The following is a 19,467-nucleotide window of genomic DNA, read 5'->3' on the forward strand; positions in this document are numbered from 1 at the left end:
CCTTCTTGGATGAAAGCTAATGTACTTCCTCTCCTTACTTCTCTCAAAGCACAGTTGACACTTAGCATACAGATCTTCAAAGGCCTAGTTGTCTCGTTTCAGACTCACTGCAGATTGGGCGGGGTGGGGGTGTATAGTGAAGAAAACAAATAAAAAAGGAAGGAAGGAGCTGGACTGGATGCTGGCTGAGCAGCTGGAGGCCTACACAGTGACCCCTGGTGACAAGGGAAGTTGAGAACCGACATAAAGGGAAGATGCAGGACAACCTCAAGGCCCCGAGACAGTGGGATCACGTGCTTTTCTGCAGCACATGCTCACAGGAATGACCGGAGTCATCAGTACAGGCTAAGTGATGTTCCACACAGATTGTTGAAGATGGCAAACTGTGTATAATACAGTCCAGAAGCATTCCGTCTGGGATGGCCAGTACTGGGCTTTGGTGCTTACAGAATAGGCTGAAAATTCACTTAGGGAAACCTCTCCGTTTCCAGAGGGTACAGCCAAGTGAGGGCTGCCCCATTTAGAGCCCAGAACTAAAGACTTAGGAACTCATTTTTCTTAAGCCTTCTCTTTGGCATCCTTTGGATATACTTTTGTATCTGGGGGAGTGGGGGCTATCTACAAAACAATAGATTAAAAATCTGTTTTATACCATTCTTTAATCTTCAGGAAAGTGAGAAATTCTCACCAGAACACTGAAAACCCTGATCAGATTCCATGGTTGTTTTCCTCTTTATATCTGTAATGCCTGCAATATCCCTAAGATATACCTATACTGAGACACTCAGTAGATTGTGTGGGATGGATGGATAGGAAAGAGGGAGGAAAAGTTAGGAAGACTGGAGAAAAGAGAGATCTTACGGCTGAAAGGGACCTCATGCAACAAAACCCCACATGCCCCAGTACAGTCTCTTTCTCCACATCACGATGTTTCTATTATTTCATCTTGTAAATTATTGACACGCAGGACAAAGACCAATGAGGGTCCGTAAGTGTCTTTAATATCATAAATTGTACCCATTTTAGAGCTCTTCCTACATCCATGAGAAATATTTTCTAAGGCTTCTTATGCACCACAAAGAAAGAATCCTGGGTTTATTTAGCAGTGTACTGAGGCTGTAGGAGATCCTTGAAAGACATGGAATAATTAAAACTGGGGGAGGTCATCCGGCAGGTACCCTGACACTGAGATCGGCCTTAAGAAATTATTCAACTGCCCATTGTAACCTTACTGGCCTAAACTTTTCATTGGGCCACAGAATTAACAAGGGGATTCTATTAGTTTCCTTTTTCTGACCACTTATGATCATCATATTAGTTTTGAAGCGTTGCCATAAGAAATGAGCATAAACCTGATGGCTTAAGCCAATAGAATTTATTCCCTCAGAGCTCTGGAGTCCCGAGGTCCAAAATCAAGGTGTCAGCAGGGCCACGCTCCCTCTGCAGGTTCTAGGGGAGGATCCTTCCTTGCCCCCTCCAGTTTTTGGTGGCCCCAGGTGTTCCTGGGCTTGGGGTCACTCCAGTTTCTGCCTCAGTTTTCACAGGGCCTTCTTTTCTCCCTGTGTCTTCCCTGTAGGTCTCTTACAAGTCCACTTGACATTGGATTTAGGGATCACCCAGATAATCCAAGATGATCTAATTTCAAGATCCTTCACTTGATTACAAATACCCTTTTTCCAAATAAGGTCTCACTCACAAGATTCCAGGGACTAGGACATAAATATCTTTTTATTGCGGGGGGGAGCCCACTAAACCCACTACAACTGGTAACGAAGATGGACCAGCCACTAAACACACAGCCTTGGTTAAGCATTGTGGTGGATGCAAAAGCTATAGAAGTCCCAACCTCTGGATCCATAATTAAGCCACTTTTTGGATTTTTATTTTGGGTTTTTTTGGAGGTAAAATATAAGTACATGAAAAGACACAAACAGTATACTCTAAAAAAAGTCTAAATGAATGAGATTCTAATTAAAAGTAAGTGCCGGGACTTCCCCGGTGGCACCGTGGTTAAGAATCCGCCTGCCAATGCAGGGGACACGGGTTCGAGCCGTGGTCCGGGAAGATCCCACATGCCACGGAGCAACTAAGCCTGTGTGCCACAACTACTGAGCCTGCGCTCTAGAACCCGTGAGCCACAACTACTGAAGCCAACACGCCTAGAGCCCATGCTCCGCAACAAGAGAAGCCACCACAATGAGAAGCCCGCACACCACAACGAAGAATAGACCCCGCTCACCGCAGCTAGAGAAAACTCACAGGCAGCAATGAAGACCCAACGCAGCCAAACATAAATAAATAAGTTTATTTTTTTTTTTAAAAAAAGTAAGTGCCAAAGGGAAGAATAACGAAGGTATCATCAGAAATGGGTGAGGGTATGCCAACAAAAAGTTCCCATCAGAAAGAGGATTTTTTTTTAAAGGGGGAGAGGCTTTATAAATGGAAGAAGTGACTCCAGAAAAGGCACAGAGATAGGAGTAAGGAGGTCGAGTGGAGGAATATTAAACAAATTGTGTCCAGCTTTTCTGGAAAGGCCGTTGTTGGCAGTCGCAAGAATTGAGGCCAAGAGATGTAGAGAAGCAGGTGGCAACATCAATCATCTACCGTTACTGGTGGAATCGTAAAAGTGCTGGCATCTTAAAAGATGCCTCAGCCCTGGCTTAGGTCAAATGTAAAACCAAGGAGCTGGAAGATACGCAAACATAGAAGAAGCAGAATCTAGAGTCTCAAGTCTTAGAAATATTAGAACTGAAAGGGACCTTAAGATGATCTTTGATCGATGACACTGGACCCAACCCTTATATTTGAAACTACTTACAAATGCTTTCATGTGGATGATCTCATTGGATGCTCACAAGTTCTGTGGGATAAGCAAGGCAGGCAGTACCCATTTTATGGATGAGTCATTAAAGGATCAGAGAGGAGACATGGCTTGGCTGAGCTACTTAGTAATAAAACTTGGATTTGGAAGCTGTTTCTTCTGGCTCCCACTTTGCCTCTTCCAAATGGAGAAGCTTTGCTTATGTTGACAACACAATGGAAAGAAAGGCTTCCACTGAATTCTCGGTTGTACCTGATGCCCCGATGTGCAGCCCTTTGGGCAGACGGGTGCTTCCAAGAGCCATGCCAGGTGACCTGGACCCTGAAGGCCCTTTCTGGGTCCTGGTGTCCTGTGAGGTACCTGTGAACACTCTGGCCTTTGGGTCCTGTGGCTTCTCCAGCTCATCTCCCTCTGCCTTCACCCCTTCCTGCCCCTCAGGGTATCTGGCTCTGCATGGCAGGCCTTCTAGACCTTTCCCCTTCTGACTTAGATCTCTCAAAGCTTCAATGACCTCCTCTCTCCCAGCCCTGTAGACACCCTGCCCACTTTAGAGGGTGGATTGAAAATCGAACATGAAGCTTTCCTAGCTTGACGCCTAGGGAACATTCATTTTTAAAATTGACTAAAATGTACCCTTGCAATCACGGAAGACTAGGTATCTCAGCAAGACCAGTTCAATGCGAAAGACCGGGTGAGCTTGGTTTAAGGGGATGTAAAAGAGGGTAAAGCCTGGATTTGCTGGGATAGATTGTATAATTTTAAGAGCCTTTGTTTTCCATTAGATAAATACGAATAAAAATAGTGATTCCAGATCAAAGGGCTATTGTGAGAATCAAATGATAAAATGCATGTGAAAGAAATTCCAGTATTAGATATTATGTTCATGATCCTTCTGAGCTATGTACAGCACTGCAGCTGGATATCTGGCTCCCTAGTGATGACCCTAAAACCATCCCTCAGCCAGATTTCTAGGAGCATACATATGTGGCTGTGAATGATGCAATTATGTTTCATATAGCAGAAACTCAAAATGATATCACCATTGCATAGAGTGTGGGTTAGGAAATGGACCTGCAGTTTTAGCATAAGGAGTTAAATATGACCTATAATTGGACTTACTGGAATATAATCCATAAGTCACAATGAAAGTGGATTTAATTAAAATGAAGGAACAAGGCAGAAGGGCTGCCTACGGAGAAGACTTAGACGTATTGGAAGTCTTCAGTCCTAATAATGAAAGTGCGACAGCATTCGAGTTAGGATGGGAGAAACAGCCGAAACTGATCTGAATGTGAGACACACATTCACGTATCCTGGAGGTATCCATGCACCTGGTCAGACAGAAACTATCGTTGATGCGTTAGTGACAGAGGTCAGCAAGCTGGCCCAGATGCAAGAGGTCAGCTCTGGGGAACACCTGCTAGCAGCATTTCTGCACCAAAACAGAACTGCATCCCATGCTCACGTCCTCTGGCTAATTTACTCACAGAAGGTGAGAAAGCAACAAAAGGGAACCATTACTTGGGACTTAATTGTAGCTGATAACTCACTGGTGGTGAGACGGTCACCGGTTGGTGATGAATTCCCTCAGATGGTTATGGAATGATAGCAACACGTGCTACACTCACGCCAGAGCATCACAGCACAGCAAGTACCAAGCAATACACTTTCCACCGTCGTGAAGCTTAGAGTGTAACAAAGGAGATAAAGCAAATAGTGACGGGACTTTAGGATACGGGTATTGATTACAAGCATACAACCACTGAAACCTTTGCTTAAGCAGAAGCTAAGCCTCACTGAGAAAGCAGAACCAAGAATGCAGACCCATCAGAACCAAAGTGGCTCCTCTCTCATTGGCTGGGTTGTTCTTCGGGTTCATGGGGACTCTGTCTCTACTCTTGGCCGAGCCACTTCAGTCTCTTCTTTTACAGGCTGGTTTTCTGTCCCTCCAAGGGCATGATGGAGGGCGCGCCACAGCAGCCCTACGCATCAGACACCCAGCCGAGACGGACTAGTGCCATCATGTTGCAACCTCAGCAAGTTTTCCCCAAGAAGAAAAGCTGATCCACTGAGTCAGGCCTCCACCTGTGGCTCAATCAACAGGGGCGGAGGAGACAGAGCTACTTGCCAGGCCCTTTGGGAGCAGAATCTTTGAGAAGGAGATTCTGAGCATCTTCTCTTAGAGGAGGTGCAGAACAAGGCAACAGCAATAGCTCTTCTCTCCCAAGTCGTCTTAGCTCATTAAGGAAGGCAGTGGTTGCCACCACCCACCACATATCCTAGACTTAAAGGAGTTTTCACAAAGCTCAGAAATTCACGGCAGATAAAGGAAGAGAAAGCTGGATGTTATATAACCGACTAGAATTCATAAAATGCCACTGACTAAAGTCGATAAAAGTTTAAAGAAACTCATGTCAAGTGTCATTCCTGGATTATCTTTTTAAAAAATCTGTTTCACAGGTACAGGATGACAGGAAAATGGTATAATGGTAGTTTGTGTGGGGGGAAAAAAAAAGGACACCTGGAGGTTATAGTTTACAGTGAGTTCCATATTAAGCATCGTTGTGATGGAACTTCTAAAATAACTAGTGCAGCCACAGTGCTCAGAGGCAAGAGGACTAGACCAGAAGCTAAGGGTGCCACCGTCATCTGCACCTGTGAGATCATGTACCCGGAAGACACCGGTTTCATTCTGAGAACCGTCTTTGAAGAAGAAAATGGACAAATTCGAGATATGTGCAGGATAGGGGCCGGAATGTTGCAGAGTCTGAATCCCATGCTGTGTGGAGGAGGAAAGGTCCTCAACTTGGGCAAGGAAAGACAAGAGAAAGCTTGGTGTCACTTTCCAAATATCCAGGCGGTCACGTGTGGTAAACAGGCCAACAGGTAAAGTCACAGGGAGGCATAGTTTGGCCCGTGTTTTTAAAATCGTGTCACCACTTACACATCCCTAAAAAATGAAGTGGGCTGCCTTACAAGGATACTGGTTCTCTAAGGACAGAGGAAGTCATTGACATGGTGTTCTGGTAGCAGATGGATTCTGATTCTAGAATGAATCTGGGTTAGGAACAGCTTTCCTTAATTGGTCTTCGAATTAGGTGCAGGATAATTTATCCACAAACACAGACACTTAGAGAATGGCATAAAATGAGTATATTTCTAGGCCTTTCTTCCTTTTCCGTTACCCCCAGGGAAGGTACTGGGATAAAGAGCCTCAGGTCTGTGTGTTGTCCGTGGTATATTAGCTGTACTCCTTGGCAAGTCAGAAAGGGGAATCAGTAGCAACCAGCCATTCCTTTGAAGAGTCAGTTTTATCTACACCCCTACCTTGGATGGAAGTGGATGGGTGTATGTGTTGTGTAGTACTGAATACCACCCTACACCAGACACATCACCAAACACCAGCCCCCACGACAGTTCATCACCAGCTTATTCCTTTCCATCCAGGCTTTGTTTCTTGAGGGCCCCTCTTAACACTGAGGGATGCTACTTTGCAGAGATAACGCATGACCTTTATGTGGCCCCATCTCAGCACCTGCTCAGCCATTCATAAGTGAAATATGGAGGGAGCTCTGGAGATGGGCCAGGTATTGATACAGAAGATACAGAACTCGGTCAGAGCCAGGCCCAGAGAAAGCCAACCTGGACCACGAGGGGCTGTACCGTACGTCCAGTCCTGGGCAAGAGACGCTGGTCAAGGAGGAAACACCAAGGACGAGAAGCAGTGACCCTGGAGGAGACAGGAGGACCAGCAAAGTACCTACTCATTGCCCTTCAGGCTGTGATGGGACGTGCAAGCCCCCGTCACAGGGCAAGTCCATGTTAACAAAACCGCGTGTTATTCAAGTGAGAATCTGCTTTGTTTTTCAGGGACCTGAAGCTTGATAACATCCTGTTAGACAAAGATGGACACATCAAAATAGCGGACTTTGGGATGTGCAAGGAGAACATGCTGGGGGACGCCAGGACGAACACCTTCTGCGGGACCCCCGACTACATCGCCCCGGAGGTAGGACGCGCCGCTCTGCACCCACCCGTACAACTCCGCCCTCCCGGGGCCAGCACCACTGCTTCCTTCTCCCCTGAAAATCAGAAGACCTTAAACTCTTTTTGTTCAGGATGTGTATTTGTTTTTCGGAGTATCTGACAAATGCAGCTGCACCTAGGCGCCGCTAGTGTCGCACTGGGCGTGGTACCCGCGCTAACTTCTGCACCTCGCCAAGGCGTGAGGGACCCAGCAGGCCCTTCCCATCCTGGATCTCCCACCCCAGCCTTAAAACATAGTCACTCTGCTCAGATCAACCAGAAGAAGCAACTGGTGAAGAGCCAGGCGGACACCGAACAGGCTCATGGGCATCTACCTTAAGTCCAGGGGTTTCATTTTGGGACCAGAAAAACCTAAATTGTGGTTTCCAAGCTGCTACTGTGTGAGCCTGGAGAGGTCCCACTTCTCTCTCCTGTTACTGGGTCCCATGGGAGAGACTATGAAAGTTTAAAAACAGCAACAGAGAAAACAAAATAAGCCATTGCTCTCATATTCTGAGCCCCTGGAAGATCAGAGTTTGCTCAGAAGGCATCCATCGACGCCAGCTGCCCACCCCAGAGAGATGAGACACTCCCTTTCCCCTTGGTCCTTCTCGCAGCATAAACTTATCGCGGCTTTTCTATCTTTGGATCTCTCTGAACTACTGGGTGATTGCTCTAAAGTCAGGGGCTGTTTCTTATTCGCTTTCTAAAAACTTTCTTTTGAAATAATTATAAGTTCACAAGAAGTTGGCAAAAATAGTACAGAAATGTCACCCATATCTACCCTTCCCCTACTGGTTCCAGCTTACGTAACTATGGTACAGTAACAGAACCGGGACATGGATGTTGTTACAAGGTGTGTAAAGTTTTACCCCACTTATCGTATGTGTAGATCAGTGTGATCTTACCCACTTTTATATCCAAGGACGGAGCTCAGGGCTCGGCACATTAAGGTGCTAATAGCTAGCTTTTCAAAGAGTGAACGAACAACTATTGATAAGTGTGTGAGCGGTGACGGCTGTCTGATGGATAGACAGCGATGGGCCTCCGGTTTCCTGGGCAAAACAAATTCAACAGCAAATCCCTGTCATAGCCAAAGTAATGTAGCGTCCTCAGCCTAAGAAACGGGAGACTCTGGCCTGTGCGTATGTACTTAGTTTAGATTGGCCTCTGGTCAGCAAGAAATCATGGCTTTTACCTATCCTGTCTATACATGCCTTACGCCAAACCCTTTCCCAGGCGATCCTTCCTTCCCAATTCTGTTTCCTTTGGCATCTTCCAGAATTTACCTTCAGAGACTGGCTTCTCTCTGCAACTTCAATCTCATTCTCTCATCTTCAAGCCTGCCTGTCTTCACAGCATTCCACCCCTGGTCCTTTGTTCTCCCTGTACCTTCTCCACGAACAGCTATATTTATGACTATGATTTCAACTCCCAAATCAGTATGACCGGCCCAAACTTCTTGCTTCAGACCTGTATGTCTGTTTTCCTGCTGAGATCTCCAACTCACTGTCACAGGCCATTCGATCATAACAGATACCAAACCCACTCTCTGTTGAAATTGCCCCCCGCCACACACGCACACACCCTTCTCCTTTATCCCCTTCTGGATGAATGACATACACATCCATCCATCCAGTCACCTATAGCCAGAAAACTGGAATCCTCCAAGTCTTCTCCTTCCTTCTTACCCCTCCCAAATCCAAACACCAAGACCTTCTAAATACAGACCTCATGGGTTCACACATCCGTTTTCACGCCTCCCCAATCTTGTGATTGTACTAAGAATCTCCCTTCTTTTTTGATCCTCAAAATGAATCCCTTTGGGGATTAAATCAAGCTTCTCCAATCCTGCCGCATCTTCCAGTTGCTGCCCTGGTCCAGGCCCTCAGCACCTCTGGTGTGGATCCTGGTGATGCCTTTTTACCCAGACTTTCCTCTCTGTGACCACCCAGCTGCCAGTGCCTCATCTTTACATATTTTCAGACTTTTTGATCATGCTCCCTCATCAGTTAAAAAAGCATCACTGGCATATGTATATTTATTATACATTATCACCAACTAACATAGTCTGTTATCAAGCATGCAGAAAAAGGAACAGGCTGAACTTAAGATGAAATAAAGTTTTAAATAACTAAGTTGTATTCTATTAATAGTACATTTTATGCTTTATTAAAATAATGAGGCTAAATAACTTTGTAAAATCTTGGTTTAACCCTTTATGATTCTGCCACTCAAAAGTCTGCTTGGTTTCTTTCAGTTTCTGGTTTTATTGGCTCATAGCCGAGAAGGAGCCCTCACAAAGGCACACTGTAGGACAGATGCTACAGTATGTACGTAAGGCAAGGTTCGTGGCTGAAGAGAGTGGATATAAGTCCAGAACGCACAACAGTGTTTCCTGATTTAGCCAGCTTCCTGTCACAACTAATGAAACGGTCACTGTTTTTAGCTTCGTTATAATGTGACAAAGAGCTGGTACTAGGAGGAAGTAAGATCTCTGCACTTGCCGTTTTCTACTGTGCATCATTAGCATGGTCTTCAATCCAAGTCTCTTTTGCAGATAACTTTCTAAGGATGTTCCATTTTGCGAAAATGAGTTTAGTTCAAACAGAACCCACCGATCCCCTTAACTAGGCATGCAACGCAAATGACGCACCTTAGGATAACAAGTAATCGTAATAGTGACGCACCTTACGATGTGCCGAAGACGAATGCTCTAGCCAAGCCACCACCAACTCCTCCCGAGATGAGGCTTCCCCTTCCTCCCTCGGGAAACCCAGTCACTGGTCACATTTCTAAATGAGGGCATCAGCGCCACTACTGGAATTTTTTAAACTTGCATAAATACAAGTTCTAATATTTTCTTCCCGTGTCTCGGCATTACGCCATCTGGGTGCTCCCTGGGGTGCGTGCCCTGTTCTGAGGGCCGCCGTTCCACCACATCACCAGATCTGCCTCTAACGGGAAGACCTGTCACGCCACGCCTTAAAAATATTCAGGAAGTCCCCATTGTCAGCTGGGTACAAGCCAAAACCCCAAGAGAAGGTCCTTAATATGTCCTGAGACATCCGTATCCTTCTCTCTCATATCCCTTAGCCATGCCCTCGGAATCCTTGGTCTGATTTTCTCCCACCTCCAAAGTCATCTTCTCCCTGAAGGTGCCTCTGGCTTCTTGGAATAATCAGTTGTTTCCTCCTCTGTGCTACCACAGCCCATGTGTAATCCCATTTGCCAGTAAACTGAATTTCTCACAGCTAAGGACCATGATTTATCCACCTCAGTGTCTAGTCTCCTCCTCCACAGCTCAGAGCACCCATCACCTGTTCCGTGAATGACCACATCAAGACATGCACCCGAAATGCCCATCTCTGAACATGTGCTGGAGATGGGGCCTCTTGTCTCTAGCCTCTCCCTTTTCCATCAAAATCCCACCCATTTTCCAAAGCTCCACTCACATGTCATCTCCGTTGTGAAGCTTTTCCTTTATCTCACTCACTGACTCATTGCCCTCTCCCCGGGGACCTCAATGATATGGGCGGAGGGCCTGAAACACAAAAAATAAGTGTATTCAGGGCAGCATCAGGAACGATGCATGAAAAAGCAGACTGTGCTCCCTCAAACCAGGGAATAGCCTCACCAGCCCACGTCTCCTGAGACCTTCCCCAAAGCTCTGTGGTTCCCTATGTCACGGTTATAGGACCGAGGGTCTAACGTATAATTGGAGGTCCACACTCATTTTGACAAAGAATAGAAAATAGTTAAATAGGGAGACACCCTACTTTCCAACATCTACTAGCCACTTAGTAAGTCCAGGTGGAATTTCAGTACATAGAAGCAGCTCCCTGGAGAAAGCAGGAGTCACTCGGAAACCAGAGCCATAGAGAATTTGGTGGTCACTTGGTTTCTAAGGACGCTTTCCCCGCTGTGCACATCGTGTGGTGAGCCATGTACAGACCTCAAATCACTAGCTCCAAGAGGTGGATGGAATTGTAGCTTTCTCTTGCTCTAAGAGAGGAAGAGGGACTCTGAGGTGAAGTGGTAACATCATTATTATCTGAATTATTTGAGTAAAGATGGGGAGAGAACAGGACAAAAGACAGCATGGCCATAAGAAGGCACCAGGGGCTGAGATAGAAAAAGAGCCACTCCGGCCATTGTTTCCACACCAATTTCTTTTAAAATACAGACTAATTTGAGCATGAATTAGATCGAAGTTTAAATCCTGGAAACATTATAATAGAAAAGGAACATTATGTAGTAAAATCCCAGAAGACCACGGTCCAGAACATAGCTTTCAACTCACTAAGCAGGCAACCTTAAAGAAGACCCATAACCTCCCGAGGTCCAGTCACCGTCCTTTGTTAAATAGGGATAACAGGACCTACCCCAGAGGTTCTTATAAATAAACACCACGTATGGGAAACACCCAGTACACGTCAGCAGGCGTTTGCAGACATTCTGTTCATACAGTGTATAACTGAGTGTGAATCGGCATTTTGCTTCTTTCTCCTGACTTAAGACTGAAATTCTTTACTAACATCCCCTAGCCTTGGAAGACTTAATTTCCACCTCAGCTGTCTCCTGTCCTTCCAGATTTCTTTCCATTCATCCGCCAAACGAAATTGCTTACCAAGATGCGATGCTCAGAGCAGCTTCTGGTTGCCTTGGGCTCCCTCTTGTGGCACATCCTGGGAATTGCGTGTGAACCGGGCCCCACTTAAGGCCAATGTACCTGAACTAAGACTGCGCAGTGTGTACATCTTTATTTTCTTTATCATTCTCCCTGGGTCTACTTTTACACTATTCCTTAAGGCTAAGTTTTTTTTTTTTTACTTTAGAATTAACCTCAGTATTCAAACATTAAGGCCGGTAGATACCATTTTAAAACCGGAAGTCAGCGGCAGACTGCAAAATTCTGTTTGCAACTTGATCTTTATTTTCACAAATAGCTATCAGCTTGTTATCCTAGTCTCTCTTGGTATAGTCACAAAATTTGACTCTTCGTAACCGTGACTAGTTAGGTTTAAGGGGTGGACTTGGTCAGACGACCCCTTTGGCTGCTTGATTAGCTACAGAACTTTACACAAAGACTCAAGACCACAGAAGTCCATAAAACACATGGGTTTGATTTAGATATTCACCTCAGAGGCACTGAAGGGCTTAGATACACGTCAGCTCTCTTAGGTCTGAATCTACCACCCATGGGCTCCCGTCACATAGGAAAATGAAGAGCTGATGGTACAATTTAGTTGTTTTGCTTAAGGCCAGAGGGGGGAAGAAAGATGCTGAAATTCAAAAATGTTGCTTAGCTTTGGTACTGCCCACTTACTTCTATCCAATCATTAGCTTCACAAAAGCTACAGTTTTCAGTGTAATCTTTGCTAAAACCATGCACTGTTCTTCATCAATTATGTCCTGAGTGGCCTTGAAAAGTCCATGCAGGGTTTTCAAGTCAACCTCGTTTTGATTAATTATGTCTCTGCCTTTTGGTCCCACAGATCCTGCTGGGTCAGAAGTACAACCATTCTGTGGACTGGTGGTCCTTTGGCGTCCTTCTCTATGAGATGCTAATAGGTCAGTCACCTTTCCATGGGCAAGATGAAGAGGAACTCTTCCACTCCATCCGCATGGACAGCCCCTTTTACCCACGATGGCTCGAGAAGGAGGCTAAGGACCTTTTAGTGAAGGTAAGACGTGAAGTCAAGGAGACCTTCATATGATTAGTATTAGGTTTTCTGATCAGTGTTCCCATTCATTTCTAAATTCTGATTTATACACTGTAAACAGTAACTGTGTCAAACAAGATTTAAAGAGGATGCTCACCATCTGTTTTAACTGAGGCACCAGTAGGATGAACATTAGAAATCAAAACGAGCATAAGATAGACCCTCACGTGCATAATTTACAAAAGAAATGCCCAGAAACCAGTTCCATGACTCCTGAATGGCCTTGCTTTGAGATGTAATTGGTCTGTTGAACAAACAACTTTGGGCTTAAAATTTGTTTCCCATAGTCCCTATTGAACCTATTCAGTCCACCTGAAACTGTAAAATTCCTAGACGGAAACATAGACCGTGACTTCATCAGCATCAGTCTTAGCAGTGTCTTCGGGGATCTGACTCCACAAGCAAGGGAAACAAAAGCAAAGATAAACATATGGGACTACATCAAACTAAAAAGCTTCTGCACAGCAAGCGAAATCATGAGAATGAAAACTCTGTAGGGGACAAGATACTTGCAAATCATATATCTGATAAGGGATTAATATCCAAAATATATAAAGAACTCATACAACTCAACAATAAAAACAACCCAATTTTAAAATGGACAAAAGAGGATCTGAATAAACAATTCTCAAAGACATACAGATGGCTAATAGACACATGAAAATGTGCTCAACGTCACTCATCAGGGAAATGCAACTCAAACCCACAATGAGCTATCACCTCACACCTGTGAGAATGGCTCTTATCAAGAAGAGATAATAAGTGCTGACTAGAAGGTGGAGAACAGGGAACCCTCCTGCACTGTTGGTGGGAATGTAAATCAGTAGAGCCACTATGGAAAACAGTATGGAGATGGCTCAGAAAGTTAAGAATAGAACTACCATACACTCATATGGTATTCCACTTCTGCGCATTTATTCGAAGAACATGAAAACACTAGTTGGAAAAGATCTATAGACCCCTGTGTTCACTGCAGCATTATTTACAATAGCCAAGATATGGAAACCACCTAAGTGTTTATCAATGGAAGGATAGATGAAAATGTGGTATATATACACAATGGAATATTACTCAGCCATAAAAATGAAATCTTGCCATTTACAACACCATGGATGGCCTAGAGGGTGTTAAAGTTCGTGAAATAAGTCAGAGACAAATACCATGTGATTTCACTCATGTGGAATCTAAAAAAAAAAAAAAAAAGGGAACAAACACAATAAAATAAAAACAGGCTCATAGATCCAGAGAACAGATGAGTGGTTCCCAGACGACTAGGGGTTTGGGAAGATTGGGCAAAGAATGGGTGAAGGGGGTCAACGCTATGGTGATGGATGGTAACCAGACTTCGGTGGTGATTACTCTATAGTGATTATAGTACTGCACACCTGAAACTTATCATTAAAAATCTTCCCCTGCCCTTGGATGAAGACTTGGATAGGATGTGTAACTTTCTGCTCACTCTTGGGGAAAAGACAAACTTCTTGTCACTCCTAAGTCATGAAACACTGTCTCAGCTGAGAAATTAAAGCTGTTCAGTCCGAGATATAAGTCATCACATCAATCTTAACTCAAAAGACTCCCGCTCCCTTTCCTCTGGCCAAGTTCATGGCTGAGAGCCACTCGCCTTGGAGAAGGGAGTATGGTCATAGTGTGTCTACCACATGTATGTTCTCTTCCTCTCCAGCTCTTGGGTTTCTGTTTCAGACCAAACACACAGAGAGGCTGGAGGAATTATAAGGAGAAAGGACTGCTCTTATACGGCTGAGGGGCTTCCTGCTCTTTGAACCTGGTGGGTTTTAAAGCCAAGGCTTTGGGACCTCCCTGGTGGTCCAGTGGTTATGACTCAGCACTTTTCACTGTTGTGGCCCAGGTTCAATCCCCAGTCAGGGAACTGAGATCCTGAAAGCTGCTCAGCATGGCCAAAAAATTAATAATAAAATAAAATAAAGCCAAGGCTTTGTATGGGATTCCAGCAGGTGTTCTGGAAATACCTATAACTGGGAACATTTTTAGCTGAAGCTTTTGATGTACAGGCTGCTCAATCCATTCCACAGCCCAGCTTCTGTACCAAACTCTAAGCCAGCAACACTCCACCCCAACGAGACTCATTGCCTGCCGAGTGGGCAGTCTCACAGGCAGTCCTTCAAGTGGACGCAGACCAGCTCTCCTGCCGTGTTCCCTACCTGCGTCCATGGGAAACACTGTTGTATTTTTCATCCTGAATCCTTGACTGTTACCATCTTAGCAGCAATCTCCAGACTTTACCAACAAAGCCGGAGTCACACACCACCCATGATAACCCAGGATCAAGTAAGAATTCGGCACCCAGAGCTACAGATGTAAACCAGACTCCAAGAATCACTAGCCATAAACCAGGAGCTCCCAGGGCGAACTAACACAGAGACAGAGGAAGCACCTGAAAGCCGTCATTAAAAATTTACACTTTAAGTCCCAGTTTACCTTTTTTGAAGATGCAAAATGCCATCTACAGTGTGATTGTAACAAGTTGTAAAAAAAAAAGAAAACAAAAAACTCATGCTAATTACATATCATAGTAAGCACCTACATTTATTGAGCTGTCCCAGCAACTATGTGGATCAAAAAGACCTACAAGTGTTACCAAGGCCCAGAAAATCTAAAGTGGACCGAGAATACAGGCGTTTTGAACAAAACAGCGTTTTGATTTGTGGCAACTCACATCAGCTGGCTAAAAAAAGTCATTTAGGGAAATAATTTTTAGCCCTGCTCGTCTCACAATGAAAAGGGGGCTAGGATAAGATCTTTCAACATCAGACGCTATCAATGAATTTTAAATCCAAACTTACAAGATTACCCAGCCCGTCTTTTTTCTCATGAAGAACTCAAAATTAAATTTAAAGGGCATAATACACTTCTAGCTCTCTCATACAGCTATCAGCTTGTCTAGGGTTATCTGAAATGTTGCAGCAACTGTGGACTTCTCCCTAAAGAATCAAGATCTTGAATCTGAATCTTGAATCTGAAGTGCTGACAAAGCCCCAGGAGGAGACCCAGCCCAAGGCTGATGGTATCTAAAAATCTGAGCCAGTACCCCTCAGCTTTCACTTTCCAATTGATCCGAACAAGCAAACTTGTGGAGAAAACTCCACAAACAGCCAATTAAATTCACTTTTAATGACTGGATAAAACATCTATAAAATGAAAGCTAATTTAATAATTAACCAATTTTAAAAAAGAGAGGACAAGAGTAAAAGTAAGTTAGCAGGATGGGAACTTAAAACAATTTTGCTTTCCATAAGGGCAACTTCAGGCATTGTTACAGTTGCTAGGTTTCTTTTAACTGGCTCTTGGCAGGATTTAATTGAGGTATGTTAGTTGGCTCTAGGTGCCACAACAAAATATCATAGACTGGGCGGCTTGGACAACAGAAATTTGTTTACTCACAGTTCTGGAGGCTGGAAGTCCAAGATCCAGGCCCAGCAGGGTGGGCTTCTGGTGAGAGTCCTCCTGGCTTGCATACGACTGCTTTCTGGTGTGAAAGCTCTGGCATCTGCTCAATCCATGGCATGAAGGCTGCACTCAGAAGGCCTGGGCCATCAAAACTCACTGGTAAAAGGAAAGGAGGAAAAAGCTTGGGGAGCCTGGAGGCCCTGCAGCCACCACTGCAACCGACCTTTACCGTAATGCTGAACAGCTGTGCCTCCCAAACCCGGCTCCTCCCAGCTCAGCAAAGGGAGAACACCTGGCAAGGATGTGGTGCAGGCTTAACTGGGACCAGGTGAAGGTAATGGAAATAAGTTCAGGGAAAGACGCTGGGAGTGGTGGTTTCCAAAGGAGAGGAAGACTGGGGAGGAGGAAAGGATTTCTTCCAGTTGGAGGAGAAAAGTTGCAAAGTCATGTGTGTGGGGAATATTATGCAGCAATTAAAAGGATGGAACTATTGACTCATACAGCAACTTGGATCACAAGGGCATTAAGCAGAGTGAAAACAAAACAAAAAAAGCCAATCTCAAAAGGTCACATACTGCATGAGTCCACATATGTATTAACACTCTTGAAAGGACAACACTGTGGAGATAGAAAGCAGATCAGTGGTTGCCAGGGGTCAGGGGTCAGGGGTCATGGAGGCAGGGGAATGACTGTGATGGGGACCCCAAGGGAGACCTTTGTGGTGATAAGACTCTTCTGTATCCTTTTTGTCCTGGTGGTTGCCCAGGCCTACACATGGGATAAAATGACACAGAACAAGACACACACAGTGTACTGGTTTTGATATTGTGCTATCACCATATATGATGGAAGCATTAGGGGAAGCTAGGTAAAAGGTACACAGGGCATCTCTGTACTATCTTTTCAACTTCCTGTGAATCTATATGTATGGTCTGAATGTTTGTGTTGCCCCCAGAAAATCATATGTTGAAGTCTTCTAACCCCCAATGTGATGGTTATAGGAGGTGAGGCCTTTTGGTGGTAATTAAGTGTAGATGAGGTTAAGAGGGTGGGGCCCCCATGATGGGACTAATGCCCTTATAAAAAGAGGGAGAGAGAGAGGTCTCTCCCTCCAAACACATGCACCAAGAAAAGGTTTTTACTAACCTCTGCCCACCAGAGCAAAAGCCAGCTCTACCCACCACCAGTCCCTCCAATCAGGAAACTTCCACAAGCCTCTTAGATAGCCTCATCCACCAGAGGGCGGACAGCAGAAGCAAGAAGAACTATAGTCCTGCAGCCGGTGGAACAAAAACCACATTCACGGAAAGATAGACAAGATGAAAAGGCAGAGGGCTATGTACCAGATGAAGGAACAAGATAGAACCCCAGAAAAACAACTAAATGAAATGGAGATAGGCAATCTTCCAGAAAAAGAATTCAGAATAATGATAGTGAAGATGATCCAGGACCTCAGAAAAAGAATGGAGGCAAAGATCAAGAAGATGCAAGAAATGGTTAACAAAGATCTAGAAGAATTACAGAACAAACAAACAGAGATGAACAATACAATAACTGAAATGAAAGACACACTAGAAGGAATCAATAGCAGAATAACTGAAGCAGAAGAACGGATATGTGACCTGGAAGATAGAATGGTGGAATTCACTGCTGCAGAACAGAATAAAGAAAAAAGAATGGAAAGAAATGAAGACAGCCTAAGAGACCTCTGGGACAACATTAAACGCAACAGCATTTGCATTATAGCGGTCCCAGAAGGAGAAGAGAGAGAGAAAGGACCTGAGAAAATATTTGAAGAGATTATAGTAGAAAGTTTCCCTAACATGGGAAAGGAAATAGCCACCCAAGTCCAGGAAGTGCAGAGAATCCCATACAGGATAAACCCAAGGAGAAACACACCAAGACATGTAGTAATCAAACTGGCAAAAATTAAAGACAGAAAAATTATTGAAAGCAGCAAGGGGAAAATGACAAATAACATACAAGGGAACTCCCATAAGGTTAACAGCTGATTACACAGCAGAAACTCTACAAGCCAGAAGGGAGTGGCATGATATACTTAAAGTGATGAAAGGGAAGAAACTACAACCAAGATTACTCTACCAGGCAAGGATCTCATTCAGATTCGATGGAGAAATCAAAAGCTTTACAGACAAGGAAAAGCTAAGAGAATTCAGCACCACCAAACCAGCTCTACAACAAGTGCTAAAGGAACTTTTCTAAGTGGTAAACACAAGAGAAGAAAAGGACCTACAAAAACAAACCTGTAATAATTAAGAAAATGGTAATAGGAACATACATATGGATAATTACCTTAAATGTGCATGGATTAAATGCTCCAACCAAAAGACACAGGCTCACTGAATGGATACAGAAACAAGACCCCATATACATGCTGTCTACAAGAGACCCACTTCAGACCTAGGGACACATACAGACTGAAAGTGAGGGGATGGAGAAAGATATTCCATGCAAATGGAAATCAAAAGAAAGCTGGAGTAGCAATACTCGTATCAGATAAACTAGACTTTAAAATAAAGAATGTTACAAGACACAAGGAAGGACACTACATAATTATCAAGGGATCAATCCAAGAGGAAGATATAACAATTATAAATATATATGCACCCAACATAGGAACACCTCAATACATAAGGCAACTGCTAACAGCTCTAAAAGAGGAAATTGACAGTAACACAATAATAGTGGGGGACCTTAATACCTCACTTACACCAATGGACAGATCATCCAAACAGAAAATTAATAAGGAAACACGAGCTTTAAATGACACATTCACAGATAGATTTAATTGATATTTATAGGACATTCCATCCAAAAACAGCAGATTACACTTTTTTCTCAAGTGCACATGGAACACTTTCCAGAATAGATCACATCTTGGGTCACAAATCAAGCCTCAGTAAATTTAAGAAAATTGAAATCATACCAGCCATCTTTTCTGACCACAACACTATGAGATTAGAAATCAATTACAGGGAAAAGGCCTGGAAAAAAACACAAACACAAGGAGGCTAAACAATACGTTACTAAATAACCAAGAGATCACTGAAGAAATCAGAGTGGAAATAAAACAATACCTAGAGACAAATGACAACGAAAACATGATGATCCAAAACCTATGGGATGCAGCAAAAGCAGTTCTAAGAGGGAAGTTTATAGCTATACAAGCCTACCTCAAGAAACAAGAAAAATCTCAAACAAACAGTCTAACGTTACACCCAAAGGAACCAGAGAAAGAAGAACAAACAAAACACAAAGTTAGCAGAAGGAAAGAAATCATAAAGATCAGATCAGAAATACATGAAACAGAAACAAAGAAAACAATAGCAAACATCAATAAAACTAAAAGCTGGTTCTTTGAGACAATAAACAAAATTGATAAACCATTAGCCAGACTCATCAAGAAAAAGAGGGAGAGGACTCAAATCAATAAAACTAGAAATG

General features: G+C 43.9%; 1 protein-coding gene across 1 annotated transcript in view; it reads left to right on the forward strand.

The window, feature by feature from the left end:
- The window catches only part of PRKCQ (protein kinase C theta), a 153,176-nt gene that overhangs the window by 121,540 nt on the left and 12,169 nt on the right, over window positions 1-19,467 (forward strand). The window contains exons 16-17 of the mRNA XM_032623438.1: window positions 6,692-6,830; window positions 12,346-12,534. Of these exons, the coding sequence (XP_032479329.1) occupies window positions 6,692-6,830; window positions 12,346-12,534 (328 nt within the window). The remainder of the gene's footprint in view (window positions 1-6,691; window positions 6,831-12,345; window positions 12,535-19,467) is intronic.

Source organism: Phocoena sinus, chromosome 2 (assembly GCF_008692025.1).
Source record: "Phocoena sinus isolate mPhoSin1 chromosome 2, mPhoSin1.pri, whole genome shotgun sequence".
NCBI classification, from domain to species: domain Eukaryota; kingdom Metazoa; phylum Chordata; class Mammalia; order Artiodactyla; family Phocoenidae; genus Phocoena; species Phocoena sinus.